The 20,313-nt window shown below is 42.7% G+C and overlaps 2 protein-coding genes across 6 annotated transcripts in view; one reads left to right on the forward strand and one right to left on the reverse strand.

Annotated features, from left to right (window-relative positions):
- The window catches only part of MYH11 (myosin heavy chain 11), a 54,304-nt gene extending 49,124 nt beyond the window's left edge, over positions 1–5,180 (forward strand). For 2 of the 3 annotated variants that reach the window (XM_059484172.1, XM_059484173.1), the window contains 2 exons: positions 423–595; positions 4,561–5,180. In XM_059484172.1, coding sequence (XP_059340155.1) covers positions 423–595; positions 4,561–4,699 — 312 coding nt within the window. In that variant the 3' untranslated portion in view covers positions 4,700–5,180. Of the gene's footprint in view, positions 1–422; positions 596–1,705; positions 1,738–4,560 lie in introns of all 3 variants that reach the window. The other variant, XM_059484175.1, reaches the window with a different exon arrangement.
- Positions 5,181–6,350: 1,170 nt separating this feature from the next.
- NDE1 (nudE neurodevelopment protein 1) lies at positions 6,351–20,065 on the reverse strand. 3 transcript variants are annotated; one of them, XM_059484625.1, is made up of 9 exons: positions 19,923–20,065; positions 15,639–15,766; positions 14,954–15,107; positions 11,762–11,910; positions 11,307–11,443; positions 10,292–10,468; positions 9,783–9,874; positions 8,821–8,957; positions 6,351–7,722 (listed from the first exon to the last, which is right to left on the reverse strand). In XM_059484625.1, the coding sequence occupies exons 2-9, from the start codon at positions 15,722–15,724 to the stop codon at positions 7,629–7,631; spliced, it is 1,026 nt and encodes a 341-aa protein (XP_059340608.1). In that variant the 5' UTR covers positions 15,725–15,766; positions 19,923–20,065; the 3' UTR covers positions 6,351–7,628. The 3 variants fall into 3 exon arrangements, with proteins under 3 accessions (XP_059340608.1, XP_059340609.1, XP_059340610.1); XM_059484626.1 differs by having other exon boundaries at positions 19,809–20,042; XM_059484627.1 differs by lacking the exon at positions 19,923–20,065 and adding an exon at positions 16,344–19,633.
- Positions 20,066–20,313: the final 248 nt, after the last annotated feature.

The raw sequence follows: 20,313 nt of genomic DNA on the forward strand, positions 1-20,313 counted from the left end.
AAAAGATGGGACAATATAATTCTTCCATGCTACATCAAGTGCCAAAGCACAGTCCTTGTAATCAGCCAGATACAACGGTCTGACTGCACAGCAAACAGGACTGTGCACAACACTCTTGGTGCAACATGAATAGAGAGGCTGAACATATTTTACATTAAAATTTTAGCTTTCACTAATGCAAATCCATCTGCAAGCCAGAAAATCAGAGGCAGGACTATGCAGAGAAAGAAACAATGAGGTTGTGTCTGAATACAGTAGCTATCAGCAAAATGAACTCCCACAAAGCCAAGTTATTTTCAGGCTATAAGCTTCCATCTTTGATTTGGGTCATGCTTCAGTACAACTCCCAATGGAAGCATGAAATTAAAACAAGGAATATAAAGTATTACAAATTAAAGCATTACTCTGAAATCTCCCTTTAGGCCGAGAAGGGCAACGTACGGCTCAAGCAGCTGAAAAGGCAGCTGGAGGAGGCTGAGGAGGAGTCCCAGCGCATCAACGCCAACCGCAGGAAGCTGCAGAGGGAGCTGGACGAAGCCAATGAGAGCAATGAAGCCCTGGGCAGGGAGGTTGCAGCACTAAAGAGCAAGCTCAGGTAGAGTACCTTTGTTTGGGATAGCCCTTCCCACTCACTGAGAGCCTTGACATTTAGAGCTGAACTACAAAAGTGGGAAAAAAATCTGTGAGGTGAGGAACAGGCACTGCTAATGCTGCAAAGTTACTCACTCCTTGTGCTAGCTTGGCACTCAGAACAAAAGGCCCAAGTCAGGAGTGGAGTGCATTTCATAGACTGCAGCAGCATCAGGATTTCAGCTGAGATGAACTGTGATAACATGGCACAGGCCTTACTCTGCTCTAATCAAAATCCTTTTGGCTTCAATTGGAAAAGAATTAGGCTTGGTTGCTTTTGAAAACACCCCTTATATAATGGCTGTATCTATTTGTACAGAAGCAGTCACAAAAGTGTAGAAATGCTTGTGCTTTTCACACTTTCACACATGCGCAACTCACACATAATGACTGTGAACAGTCTTCGACATCACAGGCAGTAAAAAGCAAAGCACATTAAATTATTCTTATTCCAAAGTCTCTTTGGACTTCACCACTATGGGGTTCAGTGTCATCAGACCAAGGAAAAGATTAATACGTCCCTTTGCATTTTCTTGTTAAAATTACATGACAAAAAGATAAAGCTGTGATCAGTCAGCTACATCCCTGAGTTCTGCACTCACTGAGTTTGAAAACATGAGCTCACTGAAATAGAGGCTGACTTGAGTTATAAAGAAATTGCTCTATCTGCATCACTACACGATAAAATTTTGCCTTCTACCTAAGACCAATAGTACATCAGATGAAACACAAGAACCTGGCTACCTGTGTTCTCAAAGTAGTTTGCCAGACTACTTACCAGTAACGTGCTTCAGTGTTCCTGGATGTGGATTCCCTTCCAAGTGAAGGGTTATGGATGTAGCAGCCTTTTCCACTAGCACCACCTTGGGTAGTTACATGCTCCTGGCTGCTTTATGAAGCAGTGGCTGTGTCCAGCCCTTTTACATAGAACACTATATAGCTCATTTTTGTTTTATCTAAATGTAATGTAATTGGCTGTAATGTACTTTGTTTAATTATTTAAAAGTAATTACCTACCTCTGATCATGACCATGTGCCTAGTTTAACTGCCCAGGACTCTTTATCTCTGTTTCAGAGGGACACAGGAACCTTCGCATGACTAAGCAGGTACCATGCCTTCAACTTTGCAGCTAGCTTGTATTGCACAAATTTCCATTTTCTTTGGCCCTGGTTAAAATTATGTGAGGTTTCTGCAAACTGTGAAGGCTTGGATATCTTGGCATTAATCTGTTTTATCAAAAAAGACAAATATTACAATAATTTAGCTACCATCAGCTGTTCATCAGTGATACATCTTTCTTACAAGTAGGTTATGTACTGACATAGACTTACCAACGTTGCATTCTCACAAGCTCTACCACCAGAGTACCTAAGCAAGTACTCTGATTTTTTTTGCATGAATGGTTTTTTTGCACATCATCTTTGTGCACTGCCATGAAAAGTAAGTTTTTTTCAAATAAAATACACCATTGATTAGTAAAATTGATTAAAAGGACTAATGAATATGGAGTGTCACAGCATGTCATTAGAATTTCACAGTATTTCTTGTGCCTACTGTAATGCTGACCTAAGGTAAGAGCCCATCTAATGCACCTGAGATTTGGGAAGACCGTACTTGCATGTGATTTATCACACACCACACAATCACAGACAAAAGAGAAAGCCTTGCCTTTCATTACATAGCACTCTGTGCCTGTATTGCTTACAGAGAGTTATTACTGAGGCCTTTAGAGCTGTTTTACAGACATTGAATTGCTTGTTTACTGTATTAAAACACAGAGCACGGACACAGACATTAAAGCTGACACTGTAACCTAGCACAGCATTATGTTATACTTATTAGCACATTCTTTGGACACAGGAATAATACCTGCACTGCAAAAAATAAAGAGCTATTGCCTTGTAATATTTGTATACTTTCTATTTTACATATGCTGGATTTTGCTATGAATACACAAATATTTAAAGATGATGTCTTGTCCTTGCATGTGCCTTTTAGTCAGCCTAATATTTCCAGTCAGACTGTTACTCAAGCACCACTCCAGCAGCACCAGTTCAAAGGCAGACTAAATACAGAGGTGCTGAGCAAACACTGGTGCTGAAGGCTCATCCCAGATACACACACTGTTCTAAAGGTACTAATACCAATGACCACCTGAATGTTATCAAACACATAAACTTCTTGAAGAGGAACAGATATAAACAAAATGGTTTATCCACAGGGCCAATACCAGTTTAAAGAACTGGTAAGTTTATGCATACTGCAACAGTTTAATAAGTAGTTAGTATATGATAAAGAGTTCACTTTGTAGCCATAACTGTAGTGCATAATTTGGTGAGACTCTTGCTGTCATTCCCTCCAGTCCCATGTTCTCTCACAGCACTTCAGTGAATTACTGAAGCACAAATGACTTGTGGGTAACCAAGTCCACAGACAAAACAAGTCCAAGGGGGTGGAGACCTCTTCCTTTATTAACAAGAATTAACAAATCTATTAACCTAATTAGAACCTATTTGCTAAATAATGACAAATCTCTGGTGCTGTAAAATAAGAGACTGTGCTGTTAGACCGTGCCAAGCACACACCAGGACAGAAATGATACACCCCTGTGCTCAACACATGCCATCAGCACCAGAACACAACCATGGTTAATTACCAGCAGGTCTTACACGAAGCTTTATTAGCTAGCTAATTGCCTGCTCACACTGAAGTAAGTTTTATGGCAGAATTATGGAAAACAGACTACATGTCACATTTCCATCTTGGAAATGCAGATTCATGCCTCTGAACTAAGTTAGTCCAACCAATGTTCCTACCCTCTTCCCTCATATGGGAACTTTGGACTTGAATAGCTGCTTCAGAAAGGGCACTGGCTTAGTCTTCTGCAAGGACAAGACAAGCCTTTAAATATTTAGGCATGATTGCTGTACCCAAAAGTGCAGTCTCGGATCTATTTAACACCAAATTAGTATTTTTGGCACAATATCCAGTAATCATGAATTTATTTTATTGCTTATATCTGTGGTCTCAAGCCTTTACAAAGGTTTGCTTAATGAGGGGCAAGTGAGACGCCATGTCACAAAACTGAAATGCTTTACAGCACATTAGCAATGGAGGCCATGGGACAAACCCATTGTCTGTCTCACTTGCTCACACCTCCCCAAAAATTAACCTTGAGGACCAAAGTGTCCCTGCCTTGGGATGTGCCTGTGAAATATATGGGGATGGGAGGGAGATGGGAGAGGAAAAGGGGATAAAGTGGGAAAAGCATTTCCTGTAGGACACTTGCACTGCTAAGCATCAGTCCCTGGGTTACAACAGTTCCAAAGCAATGACTGTTTCCTCTCTCTGCTGGGAAAGATTGGAGTGACTGAGAGCCTGGGTGTCACTCCTGTCACAGCACCTGTGGTGCTCTGACCAGTGCAGCCTGTGCACTGTGGGCTCAGAAATGTCTGCTGCCATCCAGAGCACTGCCCCAGGCCCTGCAGGAACTGGGGCCAGAAATTCTGTACAAATTGCTTTGCCTGCTTGCTCCTCCAGAGGGACAGGAGGGACACTCCTCTGCTGTGGTGTGTGAGCACTCCCTTCTTCACTCCTTTCAAGTACCTTCAGTTGCAGTTCTCTTAGGGGAAAACAATGAAATGAGGGGAAGAGTGGGGGTGATTTGGGGCCGATGTTTAGAGGAGGAAAAAGACACAAGCACAAGAACAAGAAACCAATCTAATTTCCAAGCAATTGAAGTCTCAACCTGTTCACAAATTACAAGTTACAGGACAGAAAGTGGAATTAGAGGCCCACAGCTCTTGGCTTTTCTGCATTTAGAACCACCAGCCCCACAGGTCCTGTTACAAAATTCTACTTATTTGTGAGGATTCCAAATGACCAAGCACCTGATTTTCTTTTTCTATTTTTCTCCCCTCTTACTGCAGGAGGGGAAATGAGCCAACATCTTTTGCCCCACCCCGTAGATCTGGAGGCAGAAGAGTAATTGAGAATGCAACAGATGGAATCGATAATGAAATGGATGCAAGAGATGCAGATTTCAATGGAACAAAAGCCAGTGAATAAACACGCTTCAAAAATTGCACTGCAGCAAGGGGGGGGAGGGAGGATGATATTTAGCACTGTATAAGTCTACTCTTAGTGTCAAGGTCACATACACCCACTCCTCTGACAGATAAAAGCACAACTGCCTTGTCTCCAATGTATAGATTGACACTAAAAGTACTCCAAAACTCTTCATACCATGAAGCATATTTGAAAAGGTGGGGATTTTTAACAGTCTACAGAGGATTTGTGAGATTGTTGCAGGGGAAAAAAAGGCATTGGTCAGTTAATCTTTTTTAAACTTTCATTTTGTTTTGAGTATTCAATTAATATAGGGTTTTCTCCTGGTTACTACACCCCTGATGCACAATTCACAAGGTGGAAGTGCCTTTTTAATCACTTACTGAAAAATATCATTTGTTCAAATTAAGTCAACTGTTACAGTTTTATATGCACCATGGATGTGCTTACACACTAATAAAAGGCTATAAAAATGACTTCACTATTCTTGTGTACAGGTGCCACTTGAAGGGAAGGGGGCATGCAGCAGAGCTTCTCTAAAACTGAAATACTTCTTACAAAAGTTCATCTGTAATCTTTAGAACAAAACCCTGATTTTCTTCAAAGTAATGCTTTTGAAGAAATACAAAGAAGTCTGAGCTGGAAGTAAAATGGCAAAACCACAGGAACAGGTTTGATTCCCTCAGGGACACTCAGTGCTGAGGTCCCTGGGATGCATCCAAGGGCTGACAGGCACAGGACCTGCAGAGACTCACAGCACTCAGGTGCAGGAGCTGGAAAGCAGTGGGGGCCCTACCTGTCTGTCTGTGGGCAATGAACCCAGCCTTTGATGTCTGTTACATGCAGAAATATTTCCAGCCAAGCCTCTAGAGCAGGCTGAAACCATTAGAAACAGCAGCCTACACTGAATGCAGGGATCCAAGCCAAGCTATTCTGCACTAAGGGAGCAGCATGCAGTTACTTTTTATTTTTGGAGCACTCCAGCAAGACCACAACCTACTCTTGGGAGCTACCAGGACCTACCACAAGCCCTTGCAGCTCAAGCACTTTCAGACAGCAGCAGCTCTGTGGTCACACCGGGGCAGTAGGGAGCCATGCCCAGCAAAGCAGGATGCTAAATCACTCTAAATCCAGTGCAGAGAGCTTACTTGATGCCTTTGATTGAACAGCAAGTGAACCTTAAGCAGTGTGACTACAGGGAGAGCAAATCATGCACAAACATCCACCTTGACAGCTAAAGCCATCATCTTCTAAATCTAAGCATTGTTTCACAAGTGCAGAGATCAAGAACTGGTGATTCAGACTTGGCACCATTCAGCCAGCAGAACCAGAGCCCAGAGAATTCTCTCTCCTCATGAAAGAGTAAAGGAAGAACCATTTAGAGCAATAAAGATGACAAGCTGAGCAGACAGGGGTTAGGAGTTACTGGATAAGAATTGATCATAGCTTGATCAGGCACAGAGCTGTAAAGATGCTCAAGAGCTGCTTGTCAACCCACTCTGTGAGCCTGCATGGGTGGGAACCAGAAGACAAGCAAGTCAGACCATATTAAATGGTTTTAAGCACCAATGCTTGGAGCAGAACCAGCAAATTGAACATGTATAAACCACAGTAATAACTTGCCAAAAAACTCAAAATGCATCAACAACTCGAATTCAAAATAAGCTTTATTCTGCTCCCCAGTTTAACCAACTTCATAGATGGACTGAGAAATGAAAATCATCTGTGATTTACATATTCTAGAGAAATAGATGCCTCAGTGACTGTTTTCACAGCATTTTGTTAACAAACAAACAAACCCAAAAAAAAAGAAAAAAAAAAGACCAAAAAACATCAAACCCATTTATGTATTCTTTTGTCAAGTAAGCTCTCCCCATCCCCTGCCACAAAAAAAAAAAAAAAATCCATAAAAATTGTTCAGTCATGATTACTTTTGCAAGTAAAGGCTCCCATAAAATACATTAACACTGGGAATGAATCTCCTCCATTTAAAAAACAAATGCAGTAATATTCTACAGGGGGTAAAATTATTTAAAAAAAACATTCTCTACTCATATACAGTTCTCTAGCATAAAGGGCTTTTCAGGTTAAAAAAGCATTTCTAAATTAGTAACAGCTGACATATTCATATAGAAAAATAAAAAATCACTAACACCCAAGGCACCTTAGTGAAGGGAGGTTTATAAAGCAGTAAACCCCACCTATCAAGATGTTAGAACTAGAAACTTGATCTAGTTTGGACTCTTACAACCACCAGGCTTTATAAGCCACTATGGGGTTAAAAAAAAAGTCTACATGCTATTAGCTCTGGGATCTCCTGAGCACTCTCAGCACTAGACATGTCTCACCTTTAACTATGACCTGTTCTGAATGAGAAATCATTGCTTACAGAAACATCTTGCCACTACAGGCAGGTTTTTGTGCAGCAACATTCTGGTCAGCAAGCACCCCATGGGGAGCTGAGCAGCTTCCCTGCAGAAATACACCTTTCACCACATAAAAACATCTCTTTAATTTGGGTGACTGCAGCACAAAACACCCATGGTAGAAAGCAGAATTCCAGCCAGAACTGGTGGTGTATTAACACCAAAAGCCAAAGCCTGAGGAGCTGCACAGTGAATATTGCTGTGTTGTAGGCAGGACAATTGCTTTGGTAGTGTCAAAAGAAGCAACCTTCAAGGAGCTATTTACAGTAGCTGATGCAGGAAGGAATTCCCAGTCCTGCACTCACACAGTCAGCATTGCTTTGTCACACCTTGTCACCCACAGAACTTGCCCAGAGGCCACACTGGAAGCCACTGCAAATTGTGACTGCTTGTTCAGCTCTCACCTACCCTGACACTGCTGTCTGCTTGCTCACTGATATTCTCTTTAAAACTAAAGTTTGAAATACACATTTCTTCTCCTTTCCCAAAGCCAGCCAGGCTTTTCACAGCAGCATCTTGACAACACTTTGTGAGGGATGGCTCACGGCTCCTGGAACGTGTGACGGCCGCGTTCCAAACTCCAGGCGTTTCACCAACCTGCAAGTGCAAAACTGAAGTCAGGGCATTTCTCACTCAGTGTAACCATGCTCAGAATAACTGCTCACCTCCAGAACAATCCACTCAGCTGAGATGAGTGAACAGCACTCTGAGCACTGCAAGAACTCACCGCCTAACTGGGCTGAGCTTTCACTGTAACACAGGGCTCCATTTCACTCTGAGTAATGAACACTATCTTTTACAGGTGCTGGAATTTCAGTTTAGCAATGCAGCAGCAGACAGATAATCAGCTCATGCATATGGAAATATATGGCCCTGAGGCTTTCTTGCAGAAGCTTTCATGAAGTTTCTAGGAGAGCAAGTACAACGTGGAACATTCCTTCTAAACAACACCATTGGGCACTGGGTACCAGGACAAACCAGCACAAGGGTCTGGCTAAATAATTAAGTCTGAAACAAAGTGTACTATGGGCACTTCACTTACCTAAACACAGAACCTAAAGAACGTGAAGTGCAGGATTGGCAGACTTTAAGCAGATACCGAATGGCAATTTGCAATAACCTTGCTGGTTTTTCTTCATTTGATTACAAAAAGACAACTGGTTCAAACATTCAGAGAAATGTGTACATTGAGTAAGGTAACTTCTTGTCAATAGCTATTTAAAAACACATCTTAGCAACGCTAAAGCATCTTTAGCAACTCTCATTCTCAGTGGACCCACTATTCGCCTTTTTTCCAGTTCTCCCACATGTGAGAATCTTAACTATGATAAGCGAAGTGTCCCTACATGCCATAACACTCCTGAGACATCTCTTGTACAAGAACATGAAGCATAAAACAAATTGAACCAATAAGCAAAAACTGTTGTACTTTGTCCCAGTTAAACTGATTTATAATAAAATACATCTTGCACTTGCTCCAGATTTGAGGTATTCAAAACTTGACTGAAGCTAGTCTTCGAATTTCAGCAGCTAGTGACTCCAGATTTTAAACTGACCTGAAACATTCAAATCATAATTCTGAATAACTGAATTTCACATACTTTGAAAATGTCTCTACCAAAACAAATAAATATCAGTCCCCAAGATCCAACACCAACAGCTGTCACTAAGACACCAGCAGAGCCCAGCACTCACCCTGTGTCACACAGAGGCTGATGAGGACTCAGACGTGTTTCCAAGACATCTCTGTTCATGTACATGGACACTGAAGGTCTGCTTGGAGACTGGTCATACACAAAGTTTCGGCAGGATGCAAGCTTGGACTCCAAGGCCTGAAGTAAACAGACAAGGTAAGTGTCAGACTGACCATTCTCTTTCAGAAGATGGCAGTGCCACACCAAAATGGCACTGAAGTGTGTGGGTTTGGGATATTTTTCTTTCTTTAAGAGTGAGCTGTCCAGTAGAGGACAGATTACTAGAAATTCATGAGATATCAGCTTCCCTAGATATGTATCAGGTGGTACACCAGAGGGAATGAGCCAGAGATATCTTATTCTCCATCACATGCTCCCATTCTAAATCACTCCACCTTTACTGAGTTGCTTTCTGGCTGTATCAGTTCTGCAGCTCTCCCATCAAAGCCCTATACAAATGTTTGTAACAACACAGCACCAAGGCATAAGAAGGGTAACACAAGTCATGAGATAACTTTCCCAACATCAGCAGTACTTAAATGTCAAACTACAGCTTAGCAGGACATTAGGCCTTGCTCAAAAGACCACTGGACTCTTAAGGCAAACTTAACCAGAAGCCTTTTGGACAGCAGGTACCACCCTGCTAACTTCTCTGCCTTTCATGGGAACAGATCCTATCTCAATTTACTCATGCTGACATATTTTTTCTGCACATGCACTTCCAGAAATTCATAGAGGGAGATCTTATCCCCATCTGGATTAGAACTTAAAAAACAAGCATGGTCCATTTTTATCTGGGAGTTGGTCAGAAATGTTTGAAGTCCAGACCAAGCCCAATGCCACACTTAGCTAACCTGGGGGCAAGAGACTCTTTTCAGTCTTCTCAGAACAGTAGTGCTGGTTGCAGTTTCCAAGAGCTCCAGCTTTCCAAAAGCATTGCCTGGCTTTTGGAAAATCACTCACCCCCACTTTTCGCAGCAAGTCTCCCACAATATTAAGTGCAGATATTCTTGCAGCTGGTGTGAGAGGGGTTGCACCATAACTGTCCTCAAGACCTGCAGGGCAGGTTAAAGAAGGATATGTTACTCATGGAAAGAAAAAAATAAAATTGCCCCTACTGTCTTAGAGAAAATGATTCAAGGAACACGACTAAAGATCACACAGGTTTTTAAAACCTTTCCCCTAAATCAGACCAACACCTCTGACACAGTTGTGAACTAATAAAAAGTCCCAACTGTTCATCTTATCCCTCATTATTACCAGACAGTTCAAGTCAATTGGAAATGAACAGACTAAGAATAAACCCAAAAAATTCCCAGTCTATGAATACTGAGACCGTGGTGATTTGATTTAGGTGACACTACACTACACACTGGATTCTGTGGCTAAAGGAGGAATGAAAAAAAGGGAGCAAACTGTAGCAAAAACAAGAGCATCAAATGGTGTTTGTGGGCTGGTTCCCTGCCAGTCACCTCTCCTAAAGGTCCCAGGAGTGGGAATGCTGATGGGTGTCCGGCGCATTGCGGGTGTTGAGGGCACAGATAAGGAGGCCTGAACTGCAGTGTCTGTTCTTTCTGCTTCCAGGGGAGCTCTCATTGGTGTTTTGGGCTTCTCCTGTTTCTGCTGCACTGCAAGCTCTTGTCGTAGATCTGTGAAGGAAATAACACAAAGCAAGTGCTGGAGTATGCAGCCACCAAGATAAAAACCAAAATAGGTAAACTTTTGTCAAAAAATTTTTCTTCTTGTGGAGGTGAGGTAAAGTCACTGATCATCGTAAAAGCTTACTCCAGGCATATCTGAACTTGGCACACCTTGGCTACATTCTGGATCCCTGCAAGGTTGAGATCCTACCTGTTCTATCCTTTTCTATCCTGGTTTCCACATGAAGGAAATTGAGCTGAGGCCAGGTGGAAGCCACACCATTATCTACCCCAGGGACAGAGCACTTCTGTCCCACAGCCTGGCTGTAGCTTATGGATACCACTCAAGGGCACAGAATCCAAGATCCGAAAACAGATATTCATCCAGCTCCAGGGTCTTTCTTCTCACCCAGCCTTGTTGACAGATAGCAAAAAGTCAGTGCATTCCAAGGCAACCAGAAGTCAGTCACAGCCCACCTGTTTTACTTCCCCATTAGTGCTTCACTGGCTGCATTTCCCACAGCCCAGGAAACAATGAGGTTAATGTGTATTAGAGCTGACCTTCGTAGACACCAGCACATGCCCCAGCTGGACTGGCTCAATTCCCTGAAGCCCTGATTAGGAGAAGGCTGGAACAGACTTTTGTTTCTGTGAGTGCTCTGGAATCATGTCAGGAGTTCAAGGAGGGGTCAGAATGTTCTTCAGTTTCCTTACCAGTTTCTACATTTCAGATACCAAGTTTTAAAGAAGCAAAGTTAAAAGCCCAGCTCTAAGGCAGATGGAGAGGACTGAACAGCTACAAGGCAGTGGAAGAGAAAGGAAAAGATACAAATAACTTCTGTCTAACCTCTAGCTTCGTCTTTCAGGCGCTGCACAGACTCCAGAAGGTTTTCTTTCTCATCCAGCTCACTCTCCAGAAAAGCATTTCTTTCAATAGCCTGGTTTAAACGCTGCTCAAAATCCTCCAGGGACATTATAGTGGCTCTGAAAAAGAGTGCATTAGGTGTCACTACCAGAGGACTCGAGGTAGAAGGACTCCCTCTCTCACAAGAAAATGGACACTTGCATTTTTGTTTAATTTGCTTTCTTTTTTTTTTCCAGCTTGTATTATATCAAAGAGTGCAGTCATAGGAGTGGAAGAGGTAAAAAAATTTATCACGTTGCCATCTACAACAAATCTCTTCAACACAATCATCAGACAAGTGATAGTTCAGAATGGCAATGCTGACAAGTAGTGTCACAAACAGCACAGTATCACTGCGCTTGCAGGACACAATAGAGGTGGAAAAAAAAGCAGATCACCTTTTTGCTCTTTCCAAATCATCATTTTCTTGCTCGAGTTCTCGAATGTATTTCTGAAGCTGCTCTTTAATAGCTCTTGTCTGTGCCAAGTCATCTTCCAGTGCAGAGATCTGCCTGTATCCTTCTGAATGCTGCATTTCAATCTTTTCCTACTCAAAGGCAAATCAAACAGCACATCAGGTACTTAGCAACACATGTTCTTTTTGCAGCATTGTCTGAGCTCCTTGAAAGGCAAAGACAGACACTCTGAAAATTTTTGAGAAACATCATTTTCTGTATAGTAAAATGCCAATAAATTCAATTGCTCACACATCTCTGGGCTGCCAGCAGACAAGAGTTCTTCCTGTCACTCCTTATCAAACAAAAGTGCTGGGGAACAGTTCCCAACATTCACAGCACAAGGCCATTCCTTGCCTCTACCAGACAGCCTGGCTCAGCACAGTTTCTAAGCAATACACAAAGCACACAAGAGAAGCCACTTATTTTCAACCCTAATATGAAGTCAGGCAATATTTAGGAGCCAAAGTAAGAAGAATAAAATAAAAATTCCAGGTGTGATCCTGTTACATGCTGCTGTGGAATCAGCAAGATTCTGCACTGCCCATGTGGCTTTATTAGCCCAAAGCAGGTTCAGAATTCTAGAACATTTCAAGTACAGGTACACTTTTGGGAACCTGAACCAAACTCTGTCTTCCTCTACACCACATATACAAGGGTACATTTAAGACAGGCATAAGCAGGGAGGAAGACTTGGCTGCCACATCTTCTCCTGCACTGCCACTAAATGTGGAGTTAGTTCCACAGTATGTGACAGGGAAAGCTCCAGAGCACACTATTACAATGCTTTATACTCAACCACCTTGCTACCAGACCACTTCAATATGCCACAGGTTTTTTTGGAAACTCCAAGACTACTGGGTAAGCAACATTCCTGAAGTGCTCTCCAGACAGAATTCAAGTACAAAACACTTGAAGTCACTGGAAACAAATCCATGCACTGGAATTTCAAAACCATGGCAAGTAGTCTAGTGTGAATGATAATGTAAAGACAACTATTTTAGCACATGAAATGCATAGACAAGGAGAAGGGGAAGAGATATCCATCCTGAACTAAGAAATCCTCATTTGACTGCAGTGTGGTGACACTGCTGTAATTTCAAATCTCTGAAACACAGTTAAGAGCCTCTAAGCTCCAAGAGGGAGATTACTTTCAGTTAGTTTCTCAGGACTCTCTAACTCTGCAAAGCACCATTCCCATCAGTTTTAGATAGTGTGAGCTCTGATTTCTGAGGGGGAGCAGGCACACACACTGGGCTGGTCAGCTCAGAGCCACAAGCTGTGTGGGCCTGGCAAAGTCCACTGGTGCTGACCTAGATGCAGATCCCAACCCTTGATGGGCTCAGTTAACACTGCTGCTCAATAGCTTCATAAGATTAATGCTTTGCTCTTGAATTGATTCAGATAAAAGACCAGAACTGCAAGGTCTGAGTCTTTGTTTTTAGCCAATTGTAATAAACTATCAGCTGATCTGGCCCTCAATGGTGGCTCTGTTCCTTCACTGCAGGCTGTTGCTGCAGTTTTCAGGCTGCATGAATAGCCAATTGTTGAATGGTTTATTTCAAGCAGAATTTATTTTAAGAAAGTTATCTACTGTGAAGAATCATTTCAGATTTTCTAAAATATGGCTACCCTCCACTTTTTCAGGCTCTGTATTGCTTCCTACTATTTTCATTCCTCACAGTTTTGCCTGGTTCACTGTCCTTTCCTCTCATCCCAACTACTCTAGATAAAGTAAATCATCTACACACTCCTCAGTTAAATGAACTATGGGTTTTATTTGTAAAGTTTTTGTCTTCTCGCCAAACCCATCAACTTCCATGGGTTTATGTGGCTACCTGGAACAGCAGACCAATACTGCATACAACATGCACAACCCCTAATAATTCTAAGGTGCTACAACAAGAACAGGGATTAAAGCAACATAAATACAATAAAACAAGTCTTGGAAGTCTTGCTATCAAAAAGCAGGGAGTGGAGGAAATGGCTAAGCTAGTGCTAGAGTGACAGGACATCTGCCTGGAACAGAAGAGTATTTCCTTAAGACAGTAATTTGGACAACAGTTTAAACAAAAGGCATTGCAAATCTGGATTCATCCAGTGATTAATCACACCTTCACTCCCATTAGCTCATTATTGCATCCAATTGAATAGAAGAAGTGTAATTACATTAACCTCTGCTTCCACAGAGACTGAGCTAGCCCTACAAAACACAGTGTAGTATTCTTGGGTGACTGTAACTCATCTGTAAATAAAAGGCTAAATTAAAACTTTCAAAAGTCACACCAATTTCAGAGATGATTTTTTTCCAAACTTAAGAGAACTTACCAGTATTTCCTGAACCTGTCAATCAGCACAGTACCATCTCATCACTCCTCATACTCTAGATAGCTTCATTGTTTCTTAAGCTGCTATGTTAAGAAGCCCCATCTCAATAAGTTCATATTCTTTATGTTTTATAGTCCTGGAAGTTAATGCCTTTCCGCTGGTTCTTATTTTCATAGAATGCTAACCAAGTGCAAAAATAAAAACTCATTTTTCCCTAAGGACAGACAGATTCAATAACAAAACCAGGACTGAAACTGTTTTATGACTCTCAATTCTATGTGTTACCCACCAGCTGCTGCTTCCCAGCTTATCTGAAATGTCAGATAATAAATACACAACTATGTAAAAAGGGTTTTAAACTGAGTTTCCTTACGTAATGCAAAAACACAGCTGCAGTGTTTGTACTTGGATTGCTCTGCAATATTATCTGTGACTGCATGATGCAGACAGCAGAAAGCTATGAACAAAAGCACTAAATAGATGGAAGAAGGAATAGAACAGCAGCTCTGTTGTGTTCACACTCACTCTCCACTCCACTGTGGACAATTCTCTCCCAAATGAAATCTATCCTGACACAGAGCCACAACCTGTGAACAGGGCTCCAGGAACGCTACCAAGGAACACAGAATCCTCAGAGCACACAACAGGCTGACATTTCTTTATTTTCAAGCCTTTCCTCTCTGCAGTCTTCTGGTCCATTTTTCTGTAAAGCTGAGGTGACACCATGGGGCAGAGTCTGCAAACACCTGCCCTGCTCTCCCCTGCCCTGAGGATGTGCCCCCCAGGTGCATCAGCAGCCCCTCTGACCTTCACTGACTCCAGCTCCATCCTCAGGCGGTTGTTCTCTGACAGGAGGTCTCTGTTCCTGGACTCTGTTTGCTGCAGCTGGGCCTCCAGCTCAGCTTCGTACTCTCGGCTCCCCTCCTGGAACTCACGCAGCTCCTCCTGGGTATTCTCAGCACTGGAGAGAAATTCAGCAACAGAACTCATCATCATGAACCATGGAAACAACATCTCTTGCACACTCAAGGTAAAAACAACACTGCTGTTGAGTACAGAAGGTTGTATGCCCTTCTCTGTATTCAACAGGAAGAGAGAAACATGCAAATGTTCCCCTGCCATGCATGGGAAGTCACCCCATAGCAAAATAATAAGTCCAAATAAACAGAAAAACCCCAGAGTCTGTTTTCACACTGTAGATGTTGAGGATATGTGGCATCTCTTTAGTATGCCAATTGTTCACTGCCATCTCATATTTATTCCATTATTCAATTCTATTATTTATTTGGAAATATAAAGAAAGCTGTTATTGATTAATAACAAAAAGTGAGGAACAGAGAGAAAGATTAAAGGAAGTGTTTTATTTTCTTGAACAATTCTATTGAAATAATCCTCCAACAAGCTAAACAAGCAGCAATGAAAGAGCTGTGTCTTTGCATGAAGTGTTATGAAGCTTATCCAACCACTTGGAGGAATGAAGCCACTGCCTTACCACTGCTTGTATTTCATTGCCAACTCCTTCCAGTATTTGGTTTCCTCTTCCACTGAGCTGAAGTGATGTCCTTCTGAGTCTTCCATAATGAGTCCTCAAAGTCTAAAACTCCTGTTTCATTTTCCCCCCTGAAAAATAACAGGGTCAAGTGTGGGAACTGAGGCAGTGAGCAGCCTCATCCTCCTTGCCGCAGAGCAGAACACCCCTCCTCCCACACAGTCACTGCTGGAGACTAAACTAAAACCCAGCCTTGATAGGACTCTGTCACACAGACCATAGATGTGACAGAATTCCTGCTAAGTCTCCCCAGTTCTCCCAAAGCTGCTGCAGGCTTTCACCACATTCCCAGCAGTGAGCACCTTTGGCACTCTGGATACACAAACCCCAAACCTGAGCTGCAGCTGTGCCAGTGCACAGAGAACACGAGGGAAGGAAGGCTCAGGCACAACTTCAGCTCCAAACACGCTGCAATTCAACAACCCTAAAGACACCTAGCATGAAATTAAAGAGAAACTTCAAAGAGACAGAGATTAGGTACTCAAGATTCTTATTTCTTGAGTTAACATTTAAAGGAACACATAAGTTTTTTATGGACTTAACTGCTGGACAGATGGAAAATTTCTTCCTAGGTCAATGCAGACAAAACTACCCAACTTTAAACCTGAACTATCAAAATCCACGTATAGCTACAAGATATCTGGATACCTCAGAGAGCCATGGGAGAAGGGAGGGTAAAAGCTACCCAGAGGTTTTAGCAGGATACCACTGGCTGGGATAGGTATGCAGTTAAGATAGCAGCAATCCAGACAATCCAGCTGTCCCTGTGCCAGCACAAACCCAGTCACAGGACACAGTCCCAAATGGGAACGACACACTAAAGAGCCACAGGGGAATCAAGTCCCTTAAGCTGGTCACTCCCACTTGAGGACTTAAGTATCTAAACACTACAATTAAATAAAATAAATGCCCTGTGATGTGTATGACACTCTCTGTTAAAGGGTCAGTAACAAATATAATTTCATACTAGTTAGTCTTGACAATGGAGAAACATCAAACCTAATGTTCTGCATAATCTGCCGATGTCCAGCCCTAGGTGAGGCAAAGATTCCACTCTGACATTATCAATTTAACCAAGGTGATACCAAATAAGAAACCAAATAAGATCAAGAAGAGCAAATAGAGGTGGAATTGAACAATTCAGGACAGTGACAGTTGTCACAAAACTGCATCACAGAAATCTAGTAACTGAAGAAACACCAAGTTCCAAAGTTCTACCAAATTTCAATTCCAGTTCTGCTGAGCAAAACATTTCCTAGAGGTAATTCTAATGGAACAAAGAAGAAGGGATGGCTGAAGACATCACTTAGATGCCAGCCCTGTCTTCTACTCTTATTTATGATAGTCATAAAATGCTGGAGTAGACCCACTGAGCAGCATGTCTTAGCTAAAGAAAATGTGCACACACTGCACATCTATTGAACTCTATGAAAGAAAATATCTTTAACCTCCATCAAGACTTTGCTCTCCAAAAAATTATCAGGTATAAATAGGATTGAGTAACAGCCACCTACTTAGTAACTACTGAGAAAACCCCAAGTAGCTCTTACCTCTACTATGGACAAAAGCACTCAAAGCAGTCTGGCAATCTAAAGCCCAATTCCTACAGACCCAAGCAATGCCACAAAGCCCAGTTCCTCTTCACAGCCCAAGTAATTATCAGATTATTGAGCAAGGAGTAAGCAGCGTCACAGCTGAGTGGGCTGTGCCTGCATACCTCAGTGCACAGTATCAGCAACACAAACACAGAAATTACTATGTTATTTAAAAGGGGAGTTGCCAGGTCAGGAGAAAAGTTACTAAACCTTAGTTTTTATAACTGAGTTTGACACAAAATGTTCATTAGCCAAAGCTGTGTGTTCCTTCAAACAAAAGCACTGTATAATGTATTGATACATTTCCAGCATAAGGTCTCAAGGCTGAAGAACACACTGAACAAAAAAAGAGGAAAAGGAGTGTGAGTAAGGAGTGATTTTCCAAATAGCACTCTTGCCCATTAAAAAGAAAATCATGACCAAGCATAATTAACATTCTTGACCTAGGATAGTTTATGTCACATCTCCTCTGTTATTTCTAAGTGAACTGAAAGTGCCTTTGATGTTAATAAGCATGTCCTTCTGCTCAAGGCACTGTGTACACACATACTGATCTTTGCAGCACACTCATCAAGAAAAAAAATCCAAAAAGGATTTTTTCTCACACAAGCATGATAATAAATCAAATATCTGTGTTTGGACAAACAACAAAAATAATTCAGGAAAAATAAAGATGAACTGCAAGACATCGTGTTCTGAAAAGCTCTCAAACAACCCTTTGGAACCAAAAGGCAGCTTCCATCACCTTCAAAATCTTGAATACGCAGATCTGGCTCCTGTGTTTTTGCATTACACTTTGGAAGAACTGAAATACTGTAGTAATTGGCATTTTTTGAGATTGTAGGGGTGTATAGAGAACAACTTTCCTTAACTGATACAACACAATCCAAGAGAACCCTGTGAACATTCAGACAGCACAAAGGGGTGGCACCCCTCAGTACCAGGGATGTCTCTATGAACACGAGATTATGGTGTGGGCCCGCTGAGGATTCATCCATTAAGAGCTTGCTCTCCATCGTGGTCACCATTACTAAATAGTACTTATAATTTAAAATTAATTGTTTAACCGCAAATACACAGAAGGACAGTGGACCTGTACTTATTCCACCGACGTGGCTCCTGTCCTGTGCCACAGGCACATGTTTGTTGCTGCAATATTCAAGGAAGACCTGTTACTTTCCGTCCCTGTGCTACACCTTACCTCAAACTAAGGGATTTCAAACTAACCAAAGACGAAAAATACAAACTGAAAGTGAAAACTTCCAAGTTTGAGACAAAGTATTAAAGCTTTTTCAAACTTTTTTTTCTGAAATTTGTCTAAGAAGAGAGCAAATAAAAATCATGTAAGTCTTGTTAAACTGCCTTAGAAAGGGTAGGGCTATGACTGGTTTTCCCCTGCTGCCTTCCCCCTTGATTTTTAACAACTTGGAGACACCATGCAAAATGCCTGAAGAGAAATTAATCAGGAACTCCTCGTTGTCTGGGCTCACTACAAAAGCAGGGTGAGCAAAGAGGGGTAAAGGAAGTTTTAGCAATGCTTTTTTAAACACTGGAAAAGGTTGAAAAAAATGAGGAGAGAAAGTCAGAGTCTGTAAAAGGCACGCACTGGCTGCACCTTGCTTGTTTGCGCACACATGAAGCCAGAGCAGACATCTGGCCAGGCCTCCTGCCCGGTCACAGGCATTACTGAGCTCCACATCATGCAGGAAGTGGAAGCGAACATGGGTGGGGACTGGAATTTTGCAATAAAGCACGGCAGCATAAACGTCGCAGAAAACAATTTCATACCAGCGACAGCAGAATTGCAAAACTCCTCAGGAAAAAGCAAACATCAAGAAAAACAACAGACAAAATTATCGAAGGAACTTCAGTTTGGGAATCAGTCTGAATTCACCTAAACTCATGAGGGCCCCTAGATTGTTTCAGTCCTAGAACAAAGGACTCAAAACGACCCCGATACTGAACTTTTTCCTTCACAAAACATTTTGTTCGGTGAACAATGCTGGCCTACTTATGTAGCAATGCCTAATGGTCCAAGTCAAGGAAATTCGTATTGTAATAAAAAAGTGAAACAGTACCACAAATACTACTGAATTATCCATGACAGAGATGATGAAGCTCCTATTAGACATTATTTGCCTAAATATAAACCAAAACAAACCAGCTCTTTGCTCCTGAAAAGTAGCTTTCCCATCCTCTGAAATTCAGATTTGCTTAAAATATTCCCCTTGAAAGGGTCCTCCTGTAACACATGGGCCTGTTTTCTTTTGTTTAAGCCATACAAAAGAAAATCACCACAAAAGAGAAAGAAAAGGGAGAGGTCACGGGAGCACCAGGATTACCACAGAATCCCACAGCCAGCACTGAAAAGAGTTATCGGCTTCTCCGGGGCTTCTCTACCAAAAGGCTGAATTCAGCAAAACCCTCCCCTCCTCAGTAACCAGCCCAGCTCCCAAACTTCCAACTTTCCAGTGACTCCTGAGGAAACCCCACACGGTTCTGCGCTGGAACGCCTGACCTTGGTGCTTCCAGCTGCAAGCCAAGAGCTCAGCGGGGCAGCGCTCCCCAGTCCCATTCCCGGGCGGGGGCTCAACCGGCGGGCACGGCTCCTACGCTCTACTACCCGCCCCACCTGCGCCCGCACGAGGAACTCCCGAAGCAGGAGGAGGTTCAGGTCCGCGCGGGGCCGCAGCCGGCCAGGTTCCCGTGTCCCTGATCTCTTGTCCCGTGTCCCCCCGGTCCCGTCCCGGTCCCGCTGCCCCGGGCCGTGCCGGGCTCTCACCGCGCTCCCGCCGCGCCCGCACCGCCGCTCCCGGCCCGGCCGGTGCCGCCGCCCCATTGGCTGCCGGTCACGTGCGGCGGGGCGCTCGGCCAATCAGCGCCGCCGGAACGCGCTTCGGAAACTTTGGTGACTTTCAAAAGGCGCCGGGGGGCGGCGGCCGCGGCTGGTCCCGGTCTGGTTCTTATTGCCGGTCCTGATCTCATTCCCGTTCCCAGTCCTGTTCCTATTCCTGTTCCCCGTC

This window comes from Ammospiza nelsoni, chromosome 17 (genome assembly GCF_027579445.1).
Source record: "Ammospiza nelsoni isolate bAmmNel1 chromosome 17, bAmmNel1.pri, whole genome shotgun sequence".
Classification (NCBI taxonomy): Eukaryota; Metazoa; Chordata; class Aves; order Passeriformes; family Passerellidae; genus Ammospiza; species Ammospiza nelsoni.

Bases quoted from the DNA above. Each gene is read 5' to 3' on its own strand.
- NDE1 (XM_059484625.1), bottom strand. From the start codon at position 15,724: ATGGAAGACTCAGAAGGACATCACTTCAGCTCAGTGGAAGAGGAAACC. The intron at 11,444-11,761 runs GTGATCTGCTTT...ACTCTTTTTCAG, and splicing joins GATTTGGAAAGAGCAAAAAG to AGCCACTATAATGTCCCTGG. The intron at 9,875-10,291 runs GTGACTGGCAGG...CCTGCCCTGCAG, and splicing joins TCCTGGGACCTTTAGGAGAG to GTCTTGAGGACAGTTATGGT.